The 21053-nt window shown below is 35.7% G+C and overlaps 1 protein-coding gene across 2 annotated transcripts in view; it reads left to right on the top strand.

The window, feature by feature from the left end:
* The window catches only part of MINDY3 (MINDY lysine 48 deubiquitinase 3), a 49416-nt gene that overhangs the window by 7152 nt on the left and 21211 nt on the right, over positions 1-21053 (top strand). For both annotated transcript variants that reach the window (XM_041408801.1, XM_041408802.1), the window contains 8 exons: positions 870-927; positions 1367-1540; positions 5100-5151; positions 7019-7133; positions 7564-7637; positions 8098-8177; positions 12820-12890; positions 14818-14898. In XM_041408801.1, coding sequence (XP_041264735.1) covers positions 870-927; positions 1367-1540; positions 5100-5151; positions 7019-7133; positions 7564-7637; positions 8098-8177; positions 12820-12890; positions 14818-14898 — 705 coding nt within the window. The remainder of the gene's footprint in view (positions 1-869; positions 928-1366; positions 1541-5099; positions 5152-7018; positions 7134-7563; positions 7638-8097; positions 8178-12819; positions 12891-14817; positions 14899-21053) is intronic.

The raw sequence follows: 21053 nt of genomic DNA, 5'->3' as shown, positions 1-21053 counted from the left end.
TGCATTGTAAAGGGGAGAAGGAAAAGATCAGATACAAATTTAATCCTAATCCTTTCACGTCTCTTGAATTCCCTGCCTTTAAGGGTAATGTCTGTGTCACAGTGTCTGCTTTTTTTTTTTTTTTTTTTTTTTTTTTGTATAATTCTGTATTAGATATCTTTGAAGTAGTTGATTTTCACATCTAACAAGGTTCACTAAAAAAACAAATCTGTTAAAAAAAAAAATCTGTAATGGGAGAACAGAGTGAAGCATGTCAGGAAAGCAGTGAAAGTTGAACCAGCTGTTTCTGAGGTGGTAAAAATACCTGAAATGGCAAGACTCTCCTTTATGAAGTTTCTTCTTTCATTGTTTTGTCTCTGTAACTTAGAGCTTTTTTTTTTTTTTTAATTGCATCATTACATTAGCATTGATGATAAAGCAGGGATATGGAGATGCATAGGATTTCTTTAACCTGGTATAGAGGTTATTATTGGCAATGGTTAAAAGAGATGGGCTTGTTACCTACTAAAGGGGTTTGTGTTAGTGACTAGAGATGTCTTGTACTACTGATCAGTTATACTGAAAAATATTTGTGCCTCCATTCCTGCAATCCTGTGAGTCTGGAGGTGTATATGCCCAAATGCACTATGTGTACTTGAAGTGTACTTGAGGTTCAAACTCTATGGTGTTGAGTGTAGTTATGAGGCCACCTTTGTAGCTGGTTTGATGGGGAAAAGTCAGTAAACAGGGCAGGCTCAGAGTCTTGTTCTGAATGGTAAGCAGCTTGAAACTCTTTTAAAAGCATGCAAAAATGCTTTGGTGCTTGTGACATAATGCAAAAGGTAATGTTGTCTTGTATTTTAATAATATTTTATTCTTTGCTAACAAAGGCATTCCTTTTGAAGAGGCTTTTTACCAGTGAAAAGTCTACTTGGAGAGACTGTCCAGGTACTGAGACACTGTTATTTTCCCCCTCATTATTTTTCCATTTTATTTATTTGTAAAGCATATATTAGTTAAAAAAACGTAAAATATTTCATACTTTGTTGTTTGTTTGTGTTCTTCCATATCGTATGTATACTACATGCTTCAGAACTCCTGTTTCTGAGGTCTGTGTCAGTGCTTAATACTTCTGTGTTTTAGAAATATTTCATTGAAATCTGTTATTAAGAAATGGAAAGGGTTCCAAATCCTATAAAACCACATTTTTCTAAAGACAGCATTATAATCTTTGGTCCAGTATAGTCAAAGAGCAATTAACGTTAGTAATTAATGAGATAAAAGTAATAATTATTTAGATTGAATTAATATATAAAAAAGATACTAGTAACTTATATATGACAATGGTTCTCGGCAGTCAGACTTATGTGGGTTTCTGATCTTTCAGAAGAGGAGCAGAAGAACCTTCTCTGTAATACATTATGTGATATTTTGGAAATGGCTTGCTCTGATAATTCTGAGTCATACTGTCTGGCAACATGGATAAGAGGAAAAACAACCGAAGAAACTGCTAGTATTTCTGAAAGTCCTGCAGAATCTAGTCATCAAGAGGAGCAACCTTGTAAGATGTATTTCTATGCTACATTACCCATCACTTAGTGAAGTATTACATGGTTTCTGAGGGACCACTGCTATTTTACTGATTCACAGATTGGGGGGTTTGCCTTTGTGATCCCATTAGCAAAAGACAAGATTTTTGTCTGTTGTAATTAGAGGCATTTATCCTTTTTGTTGAAAGCAATGTGGTGTCTTGTCACTGGAGTTCTAACATACATGTTTCTTAGTATTTCAGCAATTTCCATAATCTTCAGTTTTATTTTTTAATTTACTGGGACCTGATACATCTTTAATTTTGAAGTATCTACATGCCTCTTAACACAGGAAGAATACTTGTCACTTGTTGCTTTTGAAGAATTTTGTAGAAAATTCTCCAATGCTTTATTTATTCTAAATTATTCTGGATCCTCTGTTATGGAGAAGTAGCCTTTTGCCATTTGTCTGTGCAGTACCAAACAATTTAAACCACCTTCTGGTAAATTACCGTAATTTCTTTGTAGTTTGGAATTTTTCAGTTACCTGCTTTTTGCAAATGTCTTCACTCCTTCATGAGTTACTGACATCAAAGATCCAGGAGGCATCATCTGTTGCACTAAGATGAGGCACCCAGTCGTAACTGCTGCAGAGTCAGTGGCATGGAGAGTTTGTGCACATATGATCAGAGAGTTGTATTTGTTAATCTTTAAACAGGAAAGATATAATGTGTTAAAAGATAAGCTGCTTTTTCTTTTAGTTTTTGTTCACAATTTGTGCCTTGAGAAGTATGAAGATGTCTTCACATGAGAATATATTGCTTATAGAGGTGCTGTCTTTTGATGGAAGGAATATGTTATTCACCAGTTTGTGGCATAACTACAACGTAAGAATTGTACAAATAGATTTATATGTGCCCAGCTAGTTATAGCAATTTGTAGTGCTGGAGCTCTTTGTTACAAGTCATCTTCATCTGCTTTTAGCAAGTGTTCCCTGTGCTGTAGAAGGCTCTAGCAAAAATAATTGAAATGATATTTAATTGAAAAAACACATGGTCAGTGCATAAGAAAAATGCTCCAAGGTGAGCATTTTTTAAAGTAACAAAAAGTATTACACAGAAAGTTTTATCTGCAACTTTTCTGTTTTATCCTTTGCAAGATAAGGCAGTTGTAACTCTGAAATTCTGGGTTTTTCCTTTTTTTTTAGTTGTCTCTGAAGCTCTTGCCAGTGATAGGAGGTTTGTTTTCTACATAAAGTGAAGCAGAGGCTAGTTATCTACAGGATCTTACTGTCCTGTTTTTTTAATGTATTGCTTGATTCCAAAGGACTTTTAACTGTAGAAAATGTTAAACAGTGTTTTTAAGCACACAATCAAGTTAATAATTACTCTCAACTCTGACACTTATGAACTAATCCATTCTATTACATAACTACATTTTTCATGTTTCTGTGCAAGTCTTCAAGTTCTGCCTGACTTGTCCTTAATAACATGGAATGTGCTCAAGGAAGACCCGGATACATTTCCCATGTACAGCCTGCTTGTGTCATGGACAGTGTTGATCTCTTTCATGGTTTCTGTTCTACATTCCCTGCTAGACACTGAATGCACCTCTCCTATGTACAGCATTTTGCCTGCTATGTGTAATGCTGTACATTTACCAATTTACGATATGTCAGGTTTGGGCTTTTTTCCCTTCTCTGTCCTGCTATTTGCCTGTAAACCATCTTCTTAACCTGGTTAGGGGTGGGACAAAGATGTTGAGCAGAAGATATTTGTGACGCAAAGTTGTGTAACTGCTAGTGCAAAGGAATACATGTATTTCTTGCCTGGCTGCTGTACTCAATAAAAATAGAAACTGGCATTGTCATAGTTGATAGAAGTTAAGAGATGAGTTGGGTGAGCAGGGAGTATTACAGATACAGTTCCATATGGCAGGCTGTTTGAGAATTGCATATGGGGATATGTTTATAATAAAGCCATGAAATATGCTTAGACACAGCATGATAGAGTATCATTTTAAAGAATTTCTAAACAATTGTATTTCCCATGCATCTCATGTTCTCTTGCTGTTTTTTCTTTTTCGTTCCACTAAGCACTGTCTTTATTTAGCATTGTTTGGGTTATGTATAGCTCTACTCCTCTTTAGAATTTCTACTTATTTCCCTTTATTTCAAATAGTAATTATCTTAGCATTTCACTCTGTTCTTTAGTAACAGAATGAAACTGCCCTATCATCCTGCTCTGTGAACAAAAGGTGGATTCGAGCACACTTACTGAATGCAATAGCATTTTTCATCTGCTTTTGTGGTGTATAGCAGTCACTTGTTGGCCATGTGTTGGCTTTAGTAGTGCAAGTTCCCAGTTCAAAGATTGCTTTATATGAGTTAGTCCCTCTAACCTTCTGCTTACAAAAACATGTGTTCTTCAAGCAAGGTTAGTTTTTGCAGCATTTTCTGCAATTTAGATTAATTGTTTCATATTTTATAAAAATGTCTTAAAAATACATTCATTTAAGTCCAGTTTAATCTTGGCAATCTAAGCAATTCCTTGTAGTTATTCAAATGACAAAAACTAAAATTCTTAAGATTGCTGCTGTATTTCTTAAGTAGAAAATAAAAGCATTCTGTTGCTTAAGAATCAGTTGTATTTGCATGTAGGACAAATTAAATACATCTTTCAAAATGCAATCAGAATAGGCATAAAATGGGGAATTTTGGGGAATTTTGGTGGGGAGAACGGATCAGTAGTACTAGCCCTAATGGCTTCAGATCTTAACTGAATTGTATGCAGCTACATTATGTAGCTTGGTGATCAGACATTGTTTAAATACTCAGCATCAAGTGGTATCTATCAAAAACCAGATCTGTCTGTTTTGTGTATTGCTCTACTAGCAGAAAGATAAAGAAAAGAAAAAGTAAAGGTATAAAGCCTGTGTTGAACTTGGGAAGACACTAATGCTGTATTTTTTTATGTCCTGGGCACACGCTAATTTGAAAGGCTGTTTATCCATTGTTGAAAGAAAACAACAAGAACTTACTTAAAAACAGAATGTGTAACACTGTTTAGAATAATTCTGCTTTTTTGTTTGTAATATATAAGCATTAAAGGGGAAAATAACAAACTAAATTTCAGTAACAGAAGTGTATATTCAAAGAAAAAATACAGCTTACCTACACTGATAAAATGATCCAAATAATCATGCTTGCTTTTCTAGGAAATAGTATTTCTTGTTGACCTGCAAAATTATATCTATAGTATGCATATGCTTACTATATGACTTTGTGACTATATGACTTTGTGACAGCCACATTTTGTACAAAATCAACAGCTCAGTCTATGACAAATACTTCCAACATGCCAGTGGCTTTGTGCTTTTAATAAATTGATTAGTCAAAATAGAAATGTTCTCACTAATTTGTATGGTGGAATCTTAATGTTGCAGTAAATTAGTTTATACTAATCAGTTAAATTTAAATGTCAGGAGAGGATTAAAAATATAATTAGAGCTTGAAAGTATTCTAGCTTGCTGTGTGTATCTTGTGTCATTTTTTTGCCATGTGTAGTGCTGAAAAGTGTCTCTTGTGTATAGCTGCCTTGGCTGTCGAAGAGCTTGGCTTTGAGCGATTTCATGCATTAATTCAGTAAGTAATATGTTGGAACATTTAAAATACAATATTTTGAAGTTACACTAATATTCACAGGCCTGGAAGGGGTATGCTGAGGAACTTTTTGTATGTTACTCATTAGGTTAAACTTGGATTTCAAGTTTTGGTTTGGGGGTTTTGTGTTTTTTCTTTGCATTTTAGCCATTTAAAATGGATTATAATTTTGTGCATAAGTATTAGGCTTTAAAATAAAACTGGAGCAATGTAATATGATAAATTGGCTAGATAGTTTATGCATTTCAAGTTTATGAACACAACAGTCTGGGAATCTAATAAAGATTACTATTTAAGTTAAAGATGTTAATCCTCAGTAATTATATTATGTCATCAGTACTTTTTCCTGATTTGAGATGTCATAAGAAACATTTTTTAAAAAATATTTCATATAGAAGACTGATTTTTGTTTCATACTTTAAGCACAGTTCTTTTTTGGAGGTCTAAACCCAGAGCTCACTGTTCTAGTGAGTTTATATTTAAAGGTAACAGCCTTTTATTTTCACAGTGAACAATTGGGTAAATATTATACAAATCAATCCCCAAAAAGTAAATAAAGAGCAGCAGAATTCCAAAAAACACCTGAGATGGAAAATGTTGCTAATTACAGCTGAAATAACCACAGCTCATTTTATCAATAGTAATTATAGTTTATTTTTTAAACCTATTGTCATATAAGGAAATAAGAGAATATAAAATTTTTATAATGTTAGGTGATCAAAACACTAATTTCCTGCCCTTCATCCTCCCCTTCTGCTCACCTCTTCAATCTTTGGACTTGTGGTACCAAATTAATTTTTTTCTGTCATTCTCACTGGGAATCAGTGCTCTGGCATTTGCCTTTAGACATCAGGTGGATTTCAGAACTGGCTTTTCCTTGCATACCTTGTATGCTGTGTGTACTCTACTGATGAAGAAAGGATGTTTACAAATCAAGTATTAGCCAGAGTAAACCCATCTATGGATATATTTTTGTAGATCTGTTTCTTTTTTAAACAAAGCTTACTAAAAGTGTGCAAGAAATCAGAAAAATAATAATGTACTGTTTGTGTAAGATAAGCAAAACTATGATCTAGTTTGAATTACTCAAACTAATGTTTGTGTTCTGAAATGTAATATTTAGCTCTAACCATCCAAGGAATTCCAAGTGTGTTGCTTCACTGGGATATTGGTGAATTTCTTCCTTTCCTCGGTTTTTATTTCAGTTTTTTTCCTTTTTAAACATATGATCACATGGTGTTACCTTACCATCCAGGCAGTCACCATATTATGCAATAAGATACTATCCCAGATTTCAGTGTGCCACTGTTCAATGTTTTGAACAATTTGCTTTTTCCAGAGCTAGTGCCTTAACAGAGTCAAATTCTTAGGGAAATAAAATAATTGCTTCAAAAGCCTGGAAGATAGTGTTACATGGTTAAGTAGAAGGTTTATTTCTCCATTGTTTCTGGGCTGAATGTCGTTCAGAACACTATATAATGCAAATATTATTTTGGTGACATACAGTCTATTTGCAATTTCAGTAACAGTGTTTTATAGAATTACAGTAGTGGTGCAAGCCACTTGGCTCTTTCACACTTATATGTAACTTTATGGTTAGTGCTTGCATATAGAAATCGTTCATTTTTGCATTTTGCTCCAGAATTATTTATCATCTGCAGATGGCAGTTACCGTAACTCCAGAGGAGCTGCTGTGTCATTGTGTATATAACACCAGATCTGTTCTACTTTGACATTTTCATGCTAGGTCTTAGTAATACTTGGCAGTGCTTTGTGACACTATTCTAATGCTTCATCTCAATACATCCTTCTTTTCTGTTGTTTGTTTGTTATTGGTTTTTGTCTTTAGCAAACGAGCATTCAAGAGCTTCCCTGAACTAAAGGCTGCAGTTTGGGATCAATATTCAGCATGGACAAACAGATTTGGAGTATTGCTCTTTCTGTATTCTGTAATACTGACAAAGGTTTGTGGATTGCTTGATGTATTTTTGGGTGGGTTTTGTTTCTTTGTTAAGAGAAAGTTTGATCATGTGACCCTTTTTCTGTAAAAGGTTAACAAATAAAATGATGAACGAAGTCAAGTCCAGATAAATTGATGAAATGGTATCTTCATCTATGTTGCACTACAGTTCCAGCCTAAAAATTTGAAAGGCTCAGTCCTTTGTTTTTTTGGGGTTTTGGTTTGTCTTTTTCTCTTCTGATCTGGGAGACTTACACATTTTGAAAATATCCTTCCTTGCAAGATGTTTGAAAACATCTTCCTTTGAAGAGAAAGCAGCCTTTATCAGTTAATGTAAAAACATCAGCCTCCCAATGTTTTACTGTTGCATTCTGTTGTATAAATGTTGCAGCTCATTCCTTAACACAGCAAAAATGTTTGTAATTTTTCTACAGGGTATAGAAAACATAAAAAATGAAATTGAAGATGCATCTGAGCCGTTGATAGATCCTGTTTATGGTCATGGAAGGTAAGCTGCAAAAAAAAGTTTGCTACCACTTAAAATAGATTTTTTGGCTAATTTTTTGTCTTATGTAACTGATCGTTCTTTTAGGAAGTCACTGACATTTAAAGAGAGACTCAATTGTAACTTAAAAATAACTAAAAGCAACATTGAAAGTGTGTCTATTTCACTGCTAACTCCTTTTAGTACCTCAGTTCTGAGGAAATGCTTCTGTTGTTAAATTTTCAGATGGATCATTCTCAAATTCAGGGCTACATTCTATATCAAGTTCATGTTTGAAAGAGTGGAGATGATAATTAGAGTTCCTGAATTAAAATACACACTAGTTAATGGAAAATAGTTACAAAATGTCTGCTTGGGTAATGCAATAATTTTTGAATTTGTTACAGATAACCACATTTTTTGAAATAAATTTCATGTCCCTTTTAATTTCTTATGTCTTACATAATTTCTTTCTGTCGTGTAGCCAAAGTTTGATTAATCTGCTGTTGACTGGACATGCTGTTTCTAACGTGTGGGATGGAGACAGAGAATGTTCAGGAATGAGTAAGTTGGTTCTAGTTTATGCTTGGTTTTTTTCCACATACTCTAAGATGCTGACCTATAGATTTGGAATGTATTCCGTTTTTGTTTTGATAGTCTCCTTGTTTGCTGTCCTTTGAATTAAGTAGACTTCAAATGGAAATAAAACGTACTTGCACAAAATTGCTGATGTTAGTATCAGTGAATACAGGATTGTCAGCTACAAGTTGAATGTAGCATTAGCTGATGTCCTGAATGATGGAAGGGAGTGCAGTCTCTGCAGTTTGGGAAGTTTGAAGACAAGGCCACTGTTCAAAACAGCCACATCAAACTGGAGAAGTGGCCTGACAGTAATGTCCCGAGATGCACCCGAGTCCTACACCCAGGATGGAATAAACCCGTGGAACAGCAGAGGGCAGCACTGGCTGGCTGGGAAGCAGCCTGGTAGGAAAGGAGCCGAGGCCTCTGTGGGCAGTGAGTTGCACTCAGTCACTGGTGTGTCCTTCTGGCAAAGAAGGGCTGTGCAGGAGGGTAGCCAGCAGCTGGAGAGAAATGATGGTTCTTTCCCTCGCTCTGGGACCACCTCTGGAGCGGTGTGTCCAGTTTTGGGCTCCCCAGTGCAGGAAAGACACTGACATACTGGAGTGATTCATGAGTGGAGTGGAGGCTCGTGATCAGAGGGCTTTTGTGGTTTTTGGGTTTCATTTTACAAGTAGAGATTATATGAAAGCAGGAACAGTTTGACTTGTTCACATCTCCTCTTTAACTGCTACAAAGTCCATCTCAGGTTCATCAGCATGTTTCTTAACAATGATTTTCTATCATCTAAGTCAGCACAGAAAATACTTACTTGAAATTAGGTTCAGGACAGATCCATGTAAGACCTGAATCAAAATGCTCTGGTTTGATGATGAACAAGTAATATAATCTCCCTTGAGACATTTTAGACTTGCACTTGGTAATGATGTCATGCAGCCTGTGCTTTCAAACTTAGCGAATGTCATTTGGATATTCTATCTAACTTTCCTCTATTTGACATTGTTGTCATTTATCCCCCTATTTCTAATAGAAATTTATTTTAATTAGCCTTCTGGGTTTTATCTGTATATTTTCTTCAGTATTTTTAATTTTCCCTTTTTGATTATGCTATAACAGTCTGAATTTTTAGATTATGATCGATCAGTCAGTCTGAATTTTCTAGGAGCTTTCATTTGCATTAGGCTAAGTTGCTGTTCTGCAATTCAGTATATTGGTTTTGAAAACTGTCAGTTCATTACCTCATTTGCTTTTCAGATTATCTTTCTGGTAGGCTTTACTTCTTAGCTATCCAAGTTGGAATTTTTTTCTTTTCTGAGAATGCTGAACTTGCTTTGGACACAATAATAGTCAGCATTTACGTTCTCAGTCAGTTCTGCTCTAAAAACCTAGAGCGAGGAGTCCCACAGAGTCTTTTTGTGGAGAGCGCAGGAAGAGAAAATGATCTTTGTACTTCTTAAGGATCTGGTATTATGTGTCCTGTTAGTTTTTCTGACCAGTCAAGTCATTGGACTTTATGTTGGGAGCCCTCCATTTTCTTGAAGCTGTTGGATAATTACAGCCAGAAGCTGCATATACACAGTCTTAAGTCTATAATTGTATTTGTTACCAAGTGATTTGTTATAGTCTATCAAAAAGAAAGATAAAGAGCAGCTGGTACTGTTCACAACTTCCTAGGCTAGGCTGAATTTTGGATACATTGTCACATTTCCTTTATATAGAAAGCCTTTTTGTCGTCTTTTCTTCTTTGAGCATTTCTCTTGGATTTTGTTTCTCTTTGTATGTAGGACATTCAGCTTTTTTCATGCCAATGCTTATGAGCTTTTCATGTAGAAGGGGTGAAGGTATCAAAACAACAAGGACTGAACACTGTTTCATTCATAAGTTATCTGAAGTCACTTTACCTCTTTTCAACTCTTTAGATAAGCAGTTTTTAATTAATAAATAATTAAAATTATTTATAAGCCATTTTAAAGGTACTGCCAGTAATTTTAGCAGTGACAAAAGAACAGACTAAATTGCAAACTTGAGGAATTACCATGTCTTTGCAGATTGTGCTCAGAGCACTGGCTCTCACAGTATTGCATATTTTCCAAATAGGGTACGAGTTACTAACTGGAATTGTTCTTGGCCACTGGTGGTAAAAATGCCACTGAAATGGCCAAGTCTTTTCTTTGACTATCTACATGTTCTCCTTTAAACCTTTCTTCTTACTCTGGTCTCTTCTCTTGCCACAGCTGTCCACGGTAGGAAGATATGGGGTGGTAGTTGGTATCTTTTTGCTGCTTTTTTGGGGCTGTTGTTCCTCCATGCACTGTAGCAGCTCCCTATGAATGCAGCCAGGCCTGGAACTGCTTTTCCCGGGCGGCGCCAGGGATTTTGGGCTTGGTGTGGCCGCTTGGTGGCGCTGTGCTGATGCGGATGGAAACGGGAATGGCTTCAGAAATTTGAGTCTTTGCAAAAGTGCATTTCCAAGCAAGAGAAACTAACTTTGTGACAAGAGCAATAAATATTCATTTTCTTAGTTGATCCTTGGTGTTATCAGATGTCTTCCAGTCATCTTCTCTCTTTGTGGGGTGAGGATATTCACAGAATAAACTTTTAGTGCAGCTAGCCTCCTTTTGTTTCTTTGTAAATCATCTGAGAGTAGTTTTTGCTTTTGTGTTTCTCCTCTCTGTTGGCTAATTCTGAAGGAGGCATGGGTAGATCAGTGACTACAAGCTGAAGTTAACCTAGGAGCTTCCTACACAGATACACAGTCTGTGTAGCGTGGCTACTTACTATTCAGAATATTCACAGTGTGTGGCTACTGTTATAGCCAGAATCACAGTACTCTCTAGTTATCAATCAGAGTTCTCATCTAGATGAACAAATGGGAACAAAGTACTTAATCATAGAATTATTTTTAATAATTTTATGAATAGGAAATATTATTTACACGTGACTTAGTTGTTCTGTGCCCAGTTACTGCCTCCTACATCACTTGTTTAGCGGACTGAACTTTACACTGATTTTTGTTATCGGTTTTTAAGAAATATATGTGATGCATAAAATTACTTCTCTAATGTACTGTTGCTTGCTTCTGCCACTTGTTTCCTTCATTGCACTTTAAATGTGCTCTTTCTGTATGTTAGCTGTTCCGTAGTTTGCAGGATTCTTCACTAGTTTTTTTAATTGGGCTATGGCTCTCTTTCCCCCAGCTCAAAGAAAGGATGAATTATCTCAGCATATGGCAATTGATAGCCACTCAGCTATTAGCCAGGGAGATAATGGGGTTTTGCTGAGTATAATCTGTGCACCCCTGAATATTTTAATTCCAAGCAAGTTTGAAGGTAATCTGTGAAGGCACAGCTTTCAGATCAAAGAATTCTACACTGCAAAGAGCCTTTTAATATGTATAGCTCACACTCTAAGGAAGGAGCTGTACTTTCAGACACAAAGGCAGTGAACAAGCTCGTGTTTGTAAATTTTTTGGGTTTTGATTTTCAGAGGGAGACTTTTGCTTAACAGTAGAGGGAAAAATTAAACCATTACTATAATAACTGTTCTGCACTGTTGCAAAATTCAGTGAGGTAAACTTGAAGTTGGTGAAGGGAGTATAGCATGCCTGGTGCTGCAGAGTTCACTTCTGCAAATCCAGGAATCTTTTAAATTTGGGATGGTTTCTTTCACTTGCTGTGGTCCTGAGGCTTTAGCCATGGATGGAGATGTCATTTTTATGCTGTTGTACACAGATGACTGGTGTTAAAAATTATGGTTGAGACTTAGAGTTTTAGAGGGCACTTTCAAATATGGAAGTCAGTGTTCAACAAAATAAAGGAAATGCAGATAGTCTTAAACTGATCATAGTGTATGCTTCCAGTGTGTGCTGCTCTTGTTAGACAGTGTTTGGGGTTCTAGCAGAGCTGTTCTAAGCAGACAGTAGCTCTGCTCCTTAGATGATGTATAGGAAAGCCCAGAGCTTCTTCCAAATCTGTATAATTAAGTTCAAAGCTTGAATTTTGCAGTACTTTCTCTTTATTTATATTAGAGGACCTCAAATAAGGCTCTGTAAGTGCTCTTCCAATCAGTAGTACATAAATATTTCAGCTATTCCTGGCAGCTGTGTGTGTTTGAGGGCTTTAAATGGAAGTCAGTATTGAAAATCAAATTAGTTTTTCTGCTTAAAAAATTATTATTTCAAAAATTGTGTTTTATTATTCAGATATGGTCAAGTAACTCTAAGAAAAAAGAGGGAGAGAGGAAAAAGCATTCATTTATGCATGTATGTGGGATTTTCTCTTCTTGAAGATAGCTGGTCTTATTAGATTTTTCTAAGAATAATTGTGATGTAAATTGCAAGTATTCCCCTCCTACAAAGTCCAAGAGGCTTTTAAAAGAGGCTATCAACAAGAACCTCTTAAAACCTTGAGTCTGGGTCTTATTTTATAGAGAGATCTTATTTATAGAGATCTTGTTTATAGAGAGAGAAATTACTATTTTTGACTATATCTTGGTGATTTGTTATTGTTACTAAAACTGCATAACTTAAAATTGTTATTACTTGACCAATTTTGAAAGTAAGAAAAAATGGCTTAAAATAGAATTTGCAGATTTTTCTTGAATAAATGTTGTGTTTTCTTTTGAACAGAACTTCTTGGCATACACAAACAGGCAACAGTAGGCTTTTTGACGTTGATGGAATCGCTGAGATATTGTAAGGTAAGCTGTTTTCTACATCATTTAAAATTTTTCTTTCATTAAGGTGTTGTGGGCTTTCCTAGCAGTATTATTGAAAGCTTTACTGTGTTCTATTGGAGATCTTAAAGAACTTCCAAATAATGTCCAAATTCATATATTGAGACATATATGAAACATATATTAAGACAAATATATAAAATTTTTAAATGCATCTTACTGAGTAAATGTTCTTTGATGCTATTTAGATTAGAACTTTATTGCACCAATTGATTATTGCTAGTTAGAAGCTTGTGTTTTAAAACCATCTACAAAACTTTAGCTAGAGTTTTTACTGAAATAACTCTAGCTAAAGTTTTGTAGATGGTTTTAAAATTGTGAAGTCCCAAAATGGCTTGCTGTTGTGTTGCAATTTTATTGATCTTTTTATGCCTTCACTCTCTTCCATTTGAAATAAATATCTGCAAGTAAAAATGATAAAACTACTATTAAGCAATTCTATTCTAAATATAATACATTCAAAATGTAAAAGGTATTTTATGTATTTATCTCTGAACATTTGAAGGTTGCTGGTGTGCACCTTAGTCCATATTGTTTCTTCCTGTTGTGACAGAATTTCTTGATTTCTGGTTTTTATTTGAGAAATAAAAAAAAAACCTCATGGCTCAAGATAAAGGCAGTTTAGTAGGGGAAACAAGCCACACACACAAACAAAGCAAAACTAAACAAGAAACTAATTATGGTTTTTGCTGGACAGGCAGGCATTCAGCGATGTCCAGGAGAGCACAGCCCCATCAAGTGTAACAGTTACTTGGCATGACAAATGCCATCACTCCAAATGTCCCCCCATTTCTCCTTCTTCCCTCCCACTTTATATCCTTTGGTCACTAACTCTATTCCATTCCAAAGCAGCACATTCCACCCCTTACTCCATAGCATTTATGTCATGCTCAGGTCCCACACTATTCAATACAACCTCATTAAACACCACCTCCCTTTTCACCCTTTGATATAAAATATATCTGTCATTCCCTTAGTCTGACCACCCCTGCTGAATGTCTGTACAGTGTCCTTTGAAATGTCCTTTGAGTTCATTCAGTCCATGGCTTTGGGCTCCATCTGTTCTGGTGGTCACTTAGGATAGGAGACGTGGAGCTGCCTGGAGTCATTGGGCACCAAAGCCAGCTCAGGTCAGGTCACTGCTGCACTGCATCTGCTTCTTGTAAGGCTGCTCCTCCACTGGTTCAGGTGGTTCCTGTTACAGTAATTCCTGCAGCAGCAACTGGAGTCATGGCTTACAACAAATTAAAGACATCTATTACAACCTCCACCCTTGGTCCTTTTGGGCCAGGTTGTCTGTTTTAACGGTGCAGTGAGCTCCTTCACTTGTTCCCAGGCTGGCTGCAGCAAGGGACTCCTGCTGTAGGGAGTCATTAGTACAGTCCATATGCTGGTCCTCTGTGGGCTGCAAGGGAATCTGTACTTCCCCTCTTCCAGTGTTGGGTCCCACCCATGGGTGACAGTCCTCCCTGAGCTTATCCAGCATCCCCTATGGGGTCACACTTTTTGGTTGTTCTTTGCTTTATTTATAGTCTGTATTAAATTCTTTAGCTTATCTCAGAGTTAAAGAGAATAATGTAGTTGGCAGGATGTTGGTGTATTGACTGCAACTGGGTGTCCTTTAATTTATTAAATAAATGTCAAATTCTGAATTAATTAATCCAAAAACAGTTAATAAATCAAGTGGACTTCTACTTTTCATTAGCATGTGATGGTAGTATTGTTAAGCATAGTACTTGTCTGCAAACTAAATACATCATTTTATTGAACATTTTATATCAGTGGAGTCCTAACTATGCTGAAAACTAACTAAATTTTCATTAACTTGGTCACTAACTGGGTGGACTTTCTGGTTTTGATTTATATTTCTGATTTTGCTCTACCTTTTTAGGTTGGCTCCTATTTGAAATCTCCAAAATTTCCCATTTGGATACTTGGCAGTGAAACACACCTCACAGTCTTCTTTGCCAAGGTATGTTAGATGTGGTTTTGGTAACCTCAGGCAGATAAACACCACATAAATTCAAAGTACAGATCTTGCTACAAGGTGACTTTTATGTGGCTTTAATGTAAAAACATAGTCACTGAAACTGTTAATTAAGCCTTTCCTTGGAGGCAAAGTTGTTCCCATACTTCAGCAATATTTTCTAACTTGCCATGTGAAGTCTTTTGGTTTTAGCTTAATTTATTTGGCTGGGGGTAGTTTATGCTTTGGAACACCATGCTTGGGATAAGTACTGTCTTAAATTTCTATAGTGTAAGAGAGATTTATGCAGTAGTTTCATCTCCCTGGCAGTACTTTCACAATCTTTAATCTGTAGTTGGTTGATCTAGATTTAAAATAAATATCAGGATTGTCACAATTATTTATATATTCTGTCAGATATCTACTGTAGCCTGTAAAACATAAAATGCTTTTGGGAGGACTCTCAGTTTAAAGTCTTAGACCAGATTTTCCAAGGAGTCAATTTCTGTTTCTGTAGATGAAGATTGTAAGTTGTTTATCTTTAATTTTATTTTTATAGAACACTTGTTTCTGATTAAAAATTTTATTGGAACTTTGAATGTTATATTTAGTATATTTATTAGTACTTATTAGAAGTTAACTTCCCTGTACATAATATCTTAAAAAGTTAATTGAAACTTTAACTATAAATCTTGAAAATAAATACTAGAACGTGTGACAAAGATAAAACTGTTAATTCTCGAACTGTTGAATTTCCTTAAGTAAAACTTTTGTCTAATCTTTAGAAAGACAACACAAATGCCCAGGTTTTTCTTACTAAGAAACAAATCTCCATAATGTATTGAAAGTTTGTGGAGTATTATTCTTTTAATCTTTAAACTTAAATTTGAAAAAAAAATCCTTGAAATTAATAAGCCAGTTTTACACATCAAAAAAATTTTTTGCAACTATTTAATCCCTCATGTCAGATAAATATTCTTTCTTTCTTACTCCATGAAATAGAAAAGTCCATATTCACCTTTGGATATTTGTTTTCTGCTTTACTCTCTCCCCAGTCTTTCCTAGTAAAGCTTTTTTATTTCAGTTTTGAAATTTTATCCCCAGTTTTTCTGAATGATGTCATCAAAGTCAGTACCATGTAGACAGCTGTGTGATGCAAATAGGTGTAATTGTTCTGTAAATGGCAGTCCAGGGTTCCTGTCACAATGTTATCACAGCTAATGTTCAGTTTCTGCAGAGGCTATTTCTCGACAGAAATCCACTTCTAATGCTCTTTCTTTTAGGATGCTGAAGGCTGTTTCCTGGGTTTAGAGTAAATGGGTTTCAATATCTAGTGTCTCCAGTTGATTCTCCTTTCTTCACTGAACTTCACTTAGGCTGTGTAGAACTTCAGCTTGTGATTATTAAAAAGCAGAATAAAGAATTGACATGGTCTTGGCAAAGAATTTCCTAGATTTTTTTTGTTGTTGTTATTATTACGCAAAGCAGGAGCTGAAGGTGTGTAAAAGCTCTTAGCTTTTGAATTTGAGGTCTAACCTCACCCTTTCTAAAGTAGCTGTTGTTGAGCATTTCGGGTGGAGCAGAGATGTCAGCTGCAGTGGAAATGCAAATTGTGTTGACAACCAGTTATTGTGTCAATTGAAGCTACATGTCAAAAACTGCAGGAAGAAACTTGAATTCGTTGCCAGTGGTTAACAGCAAGTTGTTAAAGTAGCCTGTGTAATTGTGTCAATGGTGTTTGATACTGAGGATCAAGCTTGTAGTTTGGTGGTGAATTTGATTACATGAGAAAGAAATGTTCAGAATGGAAAGAGAAAAATGAACTGTGGTGCCAAAACCAGAGATTAATTAATTAATCAAGCTGCATATATTTTATAGGAGCATAAAGCCTTATTTTTAAATAGAATAATGTTAGGCAATTATTAATTATTTTGTTAAGCAGAACAGTAGTCAGTTTTGTCATTAGCTGAGTAATTTGATTTAGAAATGTAGAAACAGCAATCTTCCTAGGCTACTGTTGCTATAGACAACTAGCATGGGAAGATTAGGGGACAGAACAGAATCTTCGTTTTCTTGAGCTGGGGGGTTTAACAAGCAAAAGGTTTTACTCATATTCTGCATTCTGCTCTACTTAAAGGAAGCTGGCTGCTGTTCATTAGTATTTAGATGTTTGACTCAGATTTTTTACATTAGATGAATGATAGACATTTTTCTCCTATCAGTGGAATGAACAATAAACCATTGCACTCTTCCATCTCAGAGCATTTTGATTTAAATATTGTAGACTACTATTGTTGTCTGCCAGAATATGTTTGCACTACTCTGAATGTGGACCATTCTTTTAGCTGTGACTGTGAGAAATGTTTTATTTTGTAAAATACATTATTCTGTTTATAGCTGCTATTTTAAAATTCTATATATTTTCAACGGATTTTAATGTGCAAAATGCAGCCCAGTATTTGACTTTGACTGAAGGTCACACTTACAGCTTAAAGAGAAAATTAATTAAATAAAGTGTGTAATTTGGCTTAAGCTCTCTTGTAACTGATGCTGCATGAAATAGCTGTAAACAGAGACAGTTGAGTTAATTCCTAGTTTTAAGATGAGTCACAGTAGGTCAGCAGTTTCTCCTGTTGCTAAAAGAGTAAGTTTTCCTGCATGGTCTTCATCTGCACATCTTGACTGTCATAGCTTTTCTGTACGTACCCAGTGAGTTATTAACCTTGTTTTAGTACAGAGATTTGGAGATAGGGAGAAATAACAAATAATTTCTTTATGGTTTTGATTGAAGCACATTTTATTAAAGGTAATATCAGTAGTTTTATTGTCTGAGACTTAACCAACCTGTCATCAGCCAAATAATTATTTGCAGTTAGATCTTTCGGAAAGAAAATAGAATCTGGAAATAAGTGAAATGAAACCTCACATCTTCATTTCTAGAGTAGACTGCCTTGAGCAAAAATACTACAGCTTGTTCTGCAGCTAGGTAAATGTTGAAGTCAGAAAGCATATGTGAACATCTTTATTATCTAAATAGTTCTTCAAAACTCTGATAGCTATGTGTGTCATAATAGAGTTGGAAAAACTTTGTGAATCATTGCAGGGGGGTGTCCCTAGCAAAGAACCATAAGTAGTACCATCATATTTTTCTTCTCAACTGTTGTGTGTATAAAGTCAGAAAGCTGCTTAATGCTCAGCAGTCCAAATTTAACGTTTTCTGAAAAAAAAAATTCTTAGTGGTCATGGACTGTGCATTTGCAACAAGGTAGATTTTCCCTCAAAAAAGTGAGTATGTAGATTATTTGTAGGTTACTAAATCTAAGCAGCCATCATTTCTGCCTCTCCCTACCTACTCTTCCTTTCAGTGAATAGAAAAACTTTCAAATGGCTTCAGTCCAACAAAAGCAAACAAGGAATCTTTCATCTGACACAATGAGTTTCTCTGCATGCGCTGTCAGACGGTGTGAAGGCAAATATGTGATATTGTAAATGATCTCTAAAAATCAGCTTTATCACTACAGTCTTTTTATATTTTTTTTTCTCTTAGTGCAGAGATAAGAGAGAGTAGGAAGTGGGGCAGCTCTGAATAAGGCTGTGATGTTCTGGATCAAAAACAGAACAGCATTTCGTAATTATTTTTATGATATTCATAGGAAGTTATGAGAAGCTGAGACAATTCAGAACTTCTAGGAATGTCAAAGTGTGGACAGACACTGTATGAAAGAATACTAACAAGTTGAAATGTTTTGCAAAATATAACAAGAATATGTTCCGCTGCAAACAATAGGAAGAACAACAGGGGATTAATAGGTGCTTTCTAAATACTGTCTGTGACATGCAAATCTACATTGTGTTGAAGTTTGAATTCAGACTCATTGAAAGTGAAAAGACAGCATGGAATAAATGTATGTCTGGTGACTTCAGGTGATTGAAGCTGTGGGGACACTTCAGCTGTGTAGGTCTTTAAAAAATTTCCTTTGTTTCTATGTCTTTGAGCTTAGAGGCCACAACAGAATTGGCTTTCCATTTTCAGTTACAGCATTGTGGCATATCTGAAGATAAGCAGAGAAAATGCCTGTCTGAGAAATCTGAATAAGTTACAAATTACTGCTTTTGAAGGAAAATGTCCTGTCCTGGAACCACATTGGTTTTGGATTACATTTTTTATTTCTCTGACTTTGATCACTGTAACCTGTTCTACACATTCTCAGGGCCTTTCTTCTGCATCCTTGATAGCATTGTCTCCCAGAAGAAAGAACACTGACTTCTCTTCCTAAACAATCTCCTTCATCAGGGTTCAGCTGAGGGGCGCCTCACCAAACACTGACACTGCTATAGGAGAGCCTAAATGTGGGTCAGTGGTGTTTACCAGAGCAGGGCCGAGGGGGAGTGTTAGTTGGTGCAGCATTTAAGCTCAGAACACCAACAGAGATTGTCAGTGGTGTGAAAGGAAATGAAATGCACGTGTAAAAAATCAGTCATTATTAGTATGTGTTAACAGCTTTGGTTTCTACAAAAGTAACCTATGTGTATTCTTTAACTTAAGAACTCTTCTACTTAGGGAAGGGAGTGAAAAATATCTGTGCACCCATGACCAGTAAATGCAGGTAACCAAATTTTGAAAATGTATGTTTTCATCAGAGAAGAAATGATCACATTTTGAAGATTCCACTTCAGGAAATGGTTACAGTGCATGTGGATATAGGGTCTGTAGTTTTCAGGAGTAAGAGGAGTTGGTTCTGTTGGAACAGTCTGGATACCTACATGGAAAAGATATAGATGTGTGAAGCAACAGCAGAAATAATTTCTAGACTAAAGTAGGGTTCCCATTTTCTGTGTGCTGTTTCAGAGCAGAGAGGTGAATGCTGTTCTGTTTTTGACAATAGCACTCACCTGACTAAATCAGCATTGATTCCTCAGATATTCCTATTGTGAATTTAAGAGCACCTTTCTGCAGGAAGAGACCCGTTTTTAAAATTACTATTGATGGAGGGTGTTTCCTGTGGGAAATCTGGGCTCCCAAAAAGAATTGAAGTTACTCTTCTGGTTGGTTGAAGATCTGTAGTGTAAATGCTATTGCTTGATGAATTTAAGTTGTTCTTAATGCAGTATTTCATGAGTTGATAAGCAATTCCAAATGGGTTTTCTAGTAGAAAGGCCAGCTTTGAGGTCTCATTGTTGGCAGGGGACATATCAAAATAAAGTACTTCTGAAATGTTCTAACCTACTCTAGCTTTGCAAGATCACAGAGCATAAGTATGAATGCTTGTTCTGCTATTTGTAGGTCTACTCTGATTTTACTTGCAGGTTAATTAGTTCCTATGAAAAATGTATGGTCCTTTTTGTGAACAAGTACTTCTGAACAGTTTGTTTATTGTTTGTTTGGAAGGTTTTCTGTAGGAGAACTTGTACTTGTTACATTCATGTCAGTGATTTTCAGATCAACATTTATCAAGTAACTTTTAGATTTTGTCTAAATTTTTCATTCTAGTAAAAGAGATTCTGTATGTGAGGCAACAGTATGTGGTGGCATATTTGTTTCTAATGAAACAGTTCATGACAGCAATTTACCCAGAGTCTCAGTGGCTTTGTCTTCCCTAAAGATAAAAAATCTGAAGCCTTGTCATGTATGAAGCCTGTGTGATTTTTCGGGGGTTTTTTGGTGGGTTTTCTTGGTTGTTGTTGTTGATTTTTTTCTTTTTTTTTAAGGAGGGGGGGTGTTTGGTTTTAGTTTTTTGTTTAATTAGAAATGTGGTTTTGGTTTTAAGTGGAGTTGGCTTTCATGAGAAACTGTAGCCATCATGCAGTTTTTAGCTTGCTCAAGAAAAATATTTGTTTCATTTTATTTTCCCGTTTCCCACATTGTTTCAATGAGCAGCCAATTCTGATAGCTGCTAGGAAATAGCAGATCTCTGTCTGCTCATAATTTTTATGGTCTCTACTTCAGCTTTACTGCAAAAAAAATTAAATAGTGGAGAAGGCAAAGCCCCTCTGAGTTACTATACTTATTGAGAAGAATTCATCCTGAAATGTTGCACATTTTGATACTATTCTGTGCTCAGGTAGATGAGATAATGCCTTTGAACTGACTCTGGGCATGCTGTTTCCAAGCCTAGATACAATATTGTAAAAGGGAGAATGGGGAGTAGTTCTGGCAGTTC

The sequence above is a fragment of the Onychostruthus taczanowskii genome, unplaced genomic scaffold (genome assembly GCF_017590055.1).
Source record: "Onychostruthus taczanowskii isolate IOZ18803 unplaced genomic scaffold, ASM1759005v1 scaffold3, whole genome shotgun sequence".
NCBI classification, from domain to species: domain Eukaryota; kingdom Metazoa; phylum Chordata; class Aves; order Passeriformes; family Passeridae; genus Onychostruthus; species Onychostruthus taczanowskii.
Note: the sequence above shows the minus strand (reverse complement) of the source record. Positions and strands in the feature narration are given on the sequence as shown.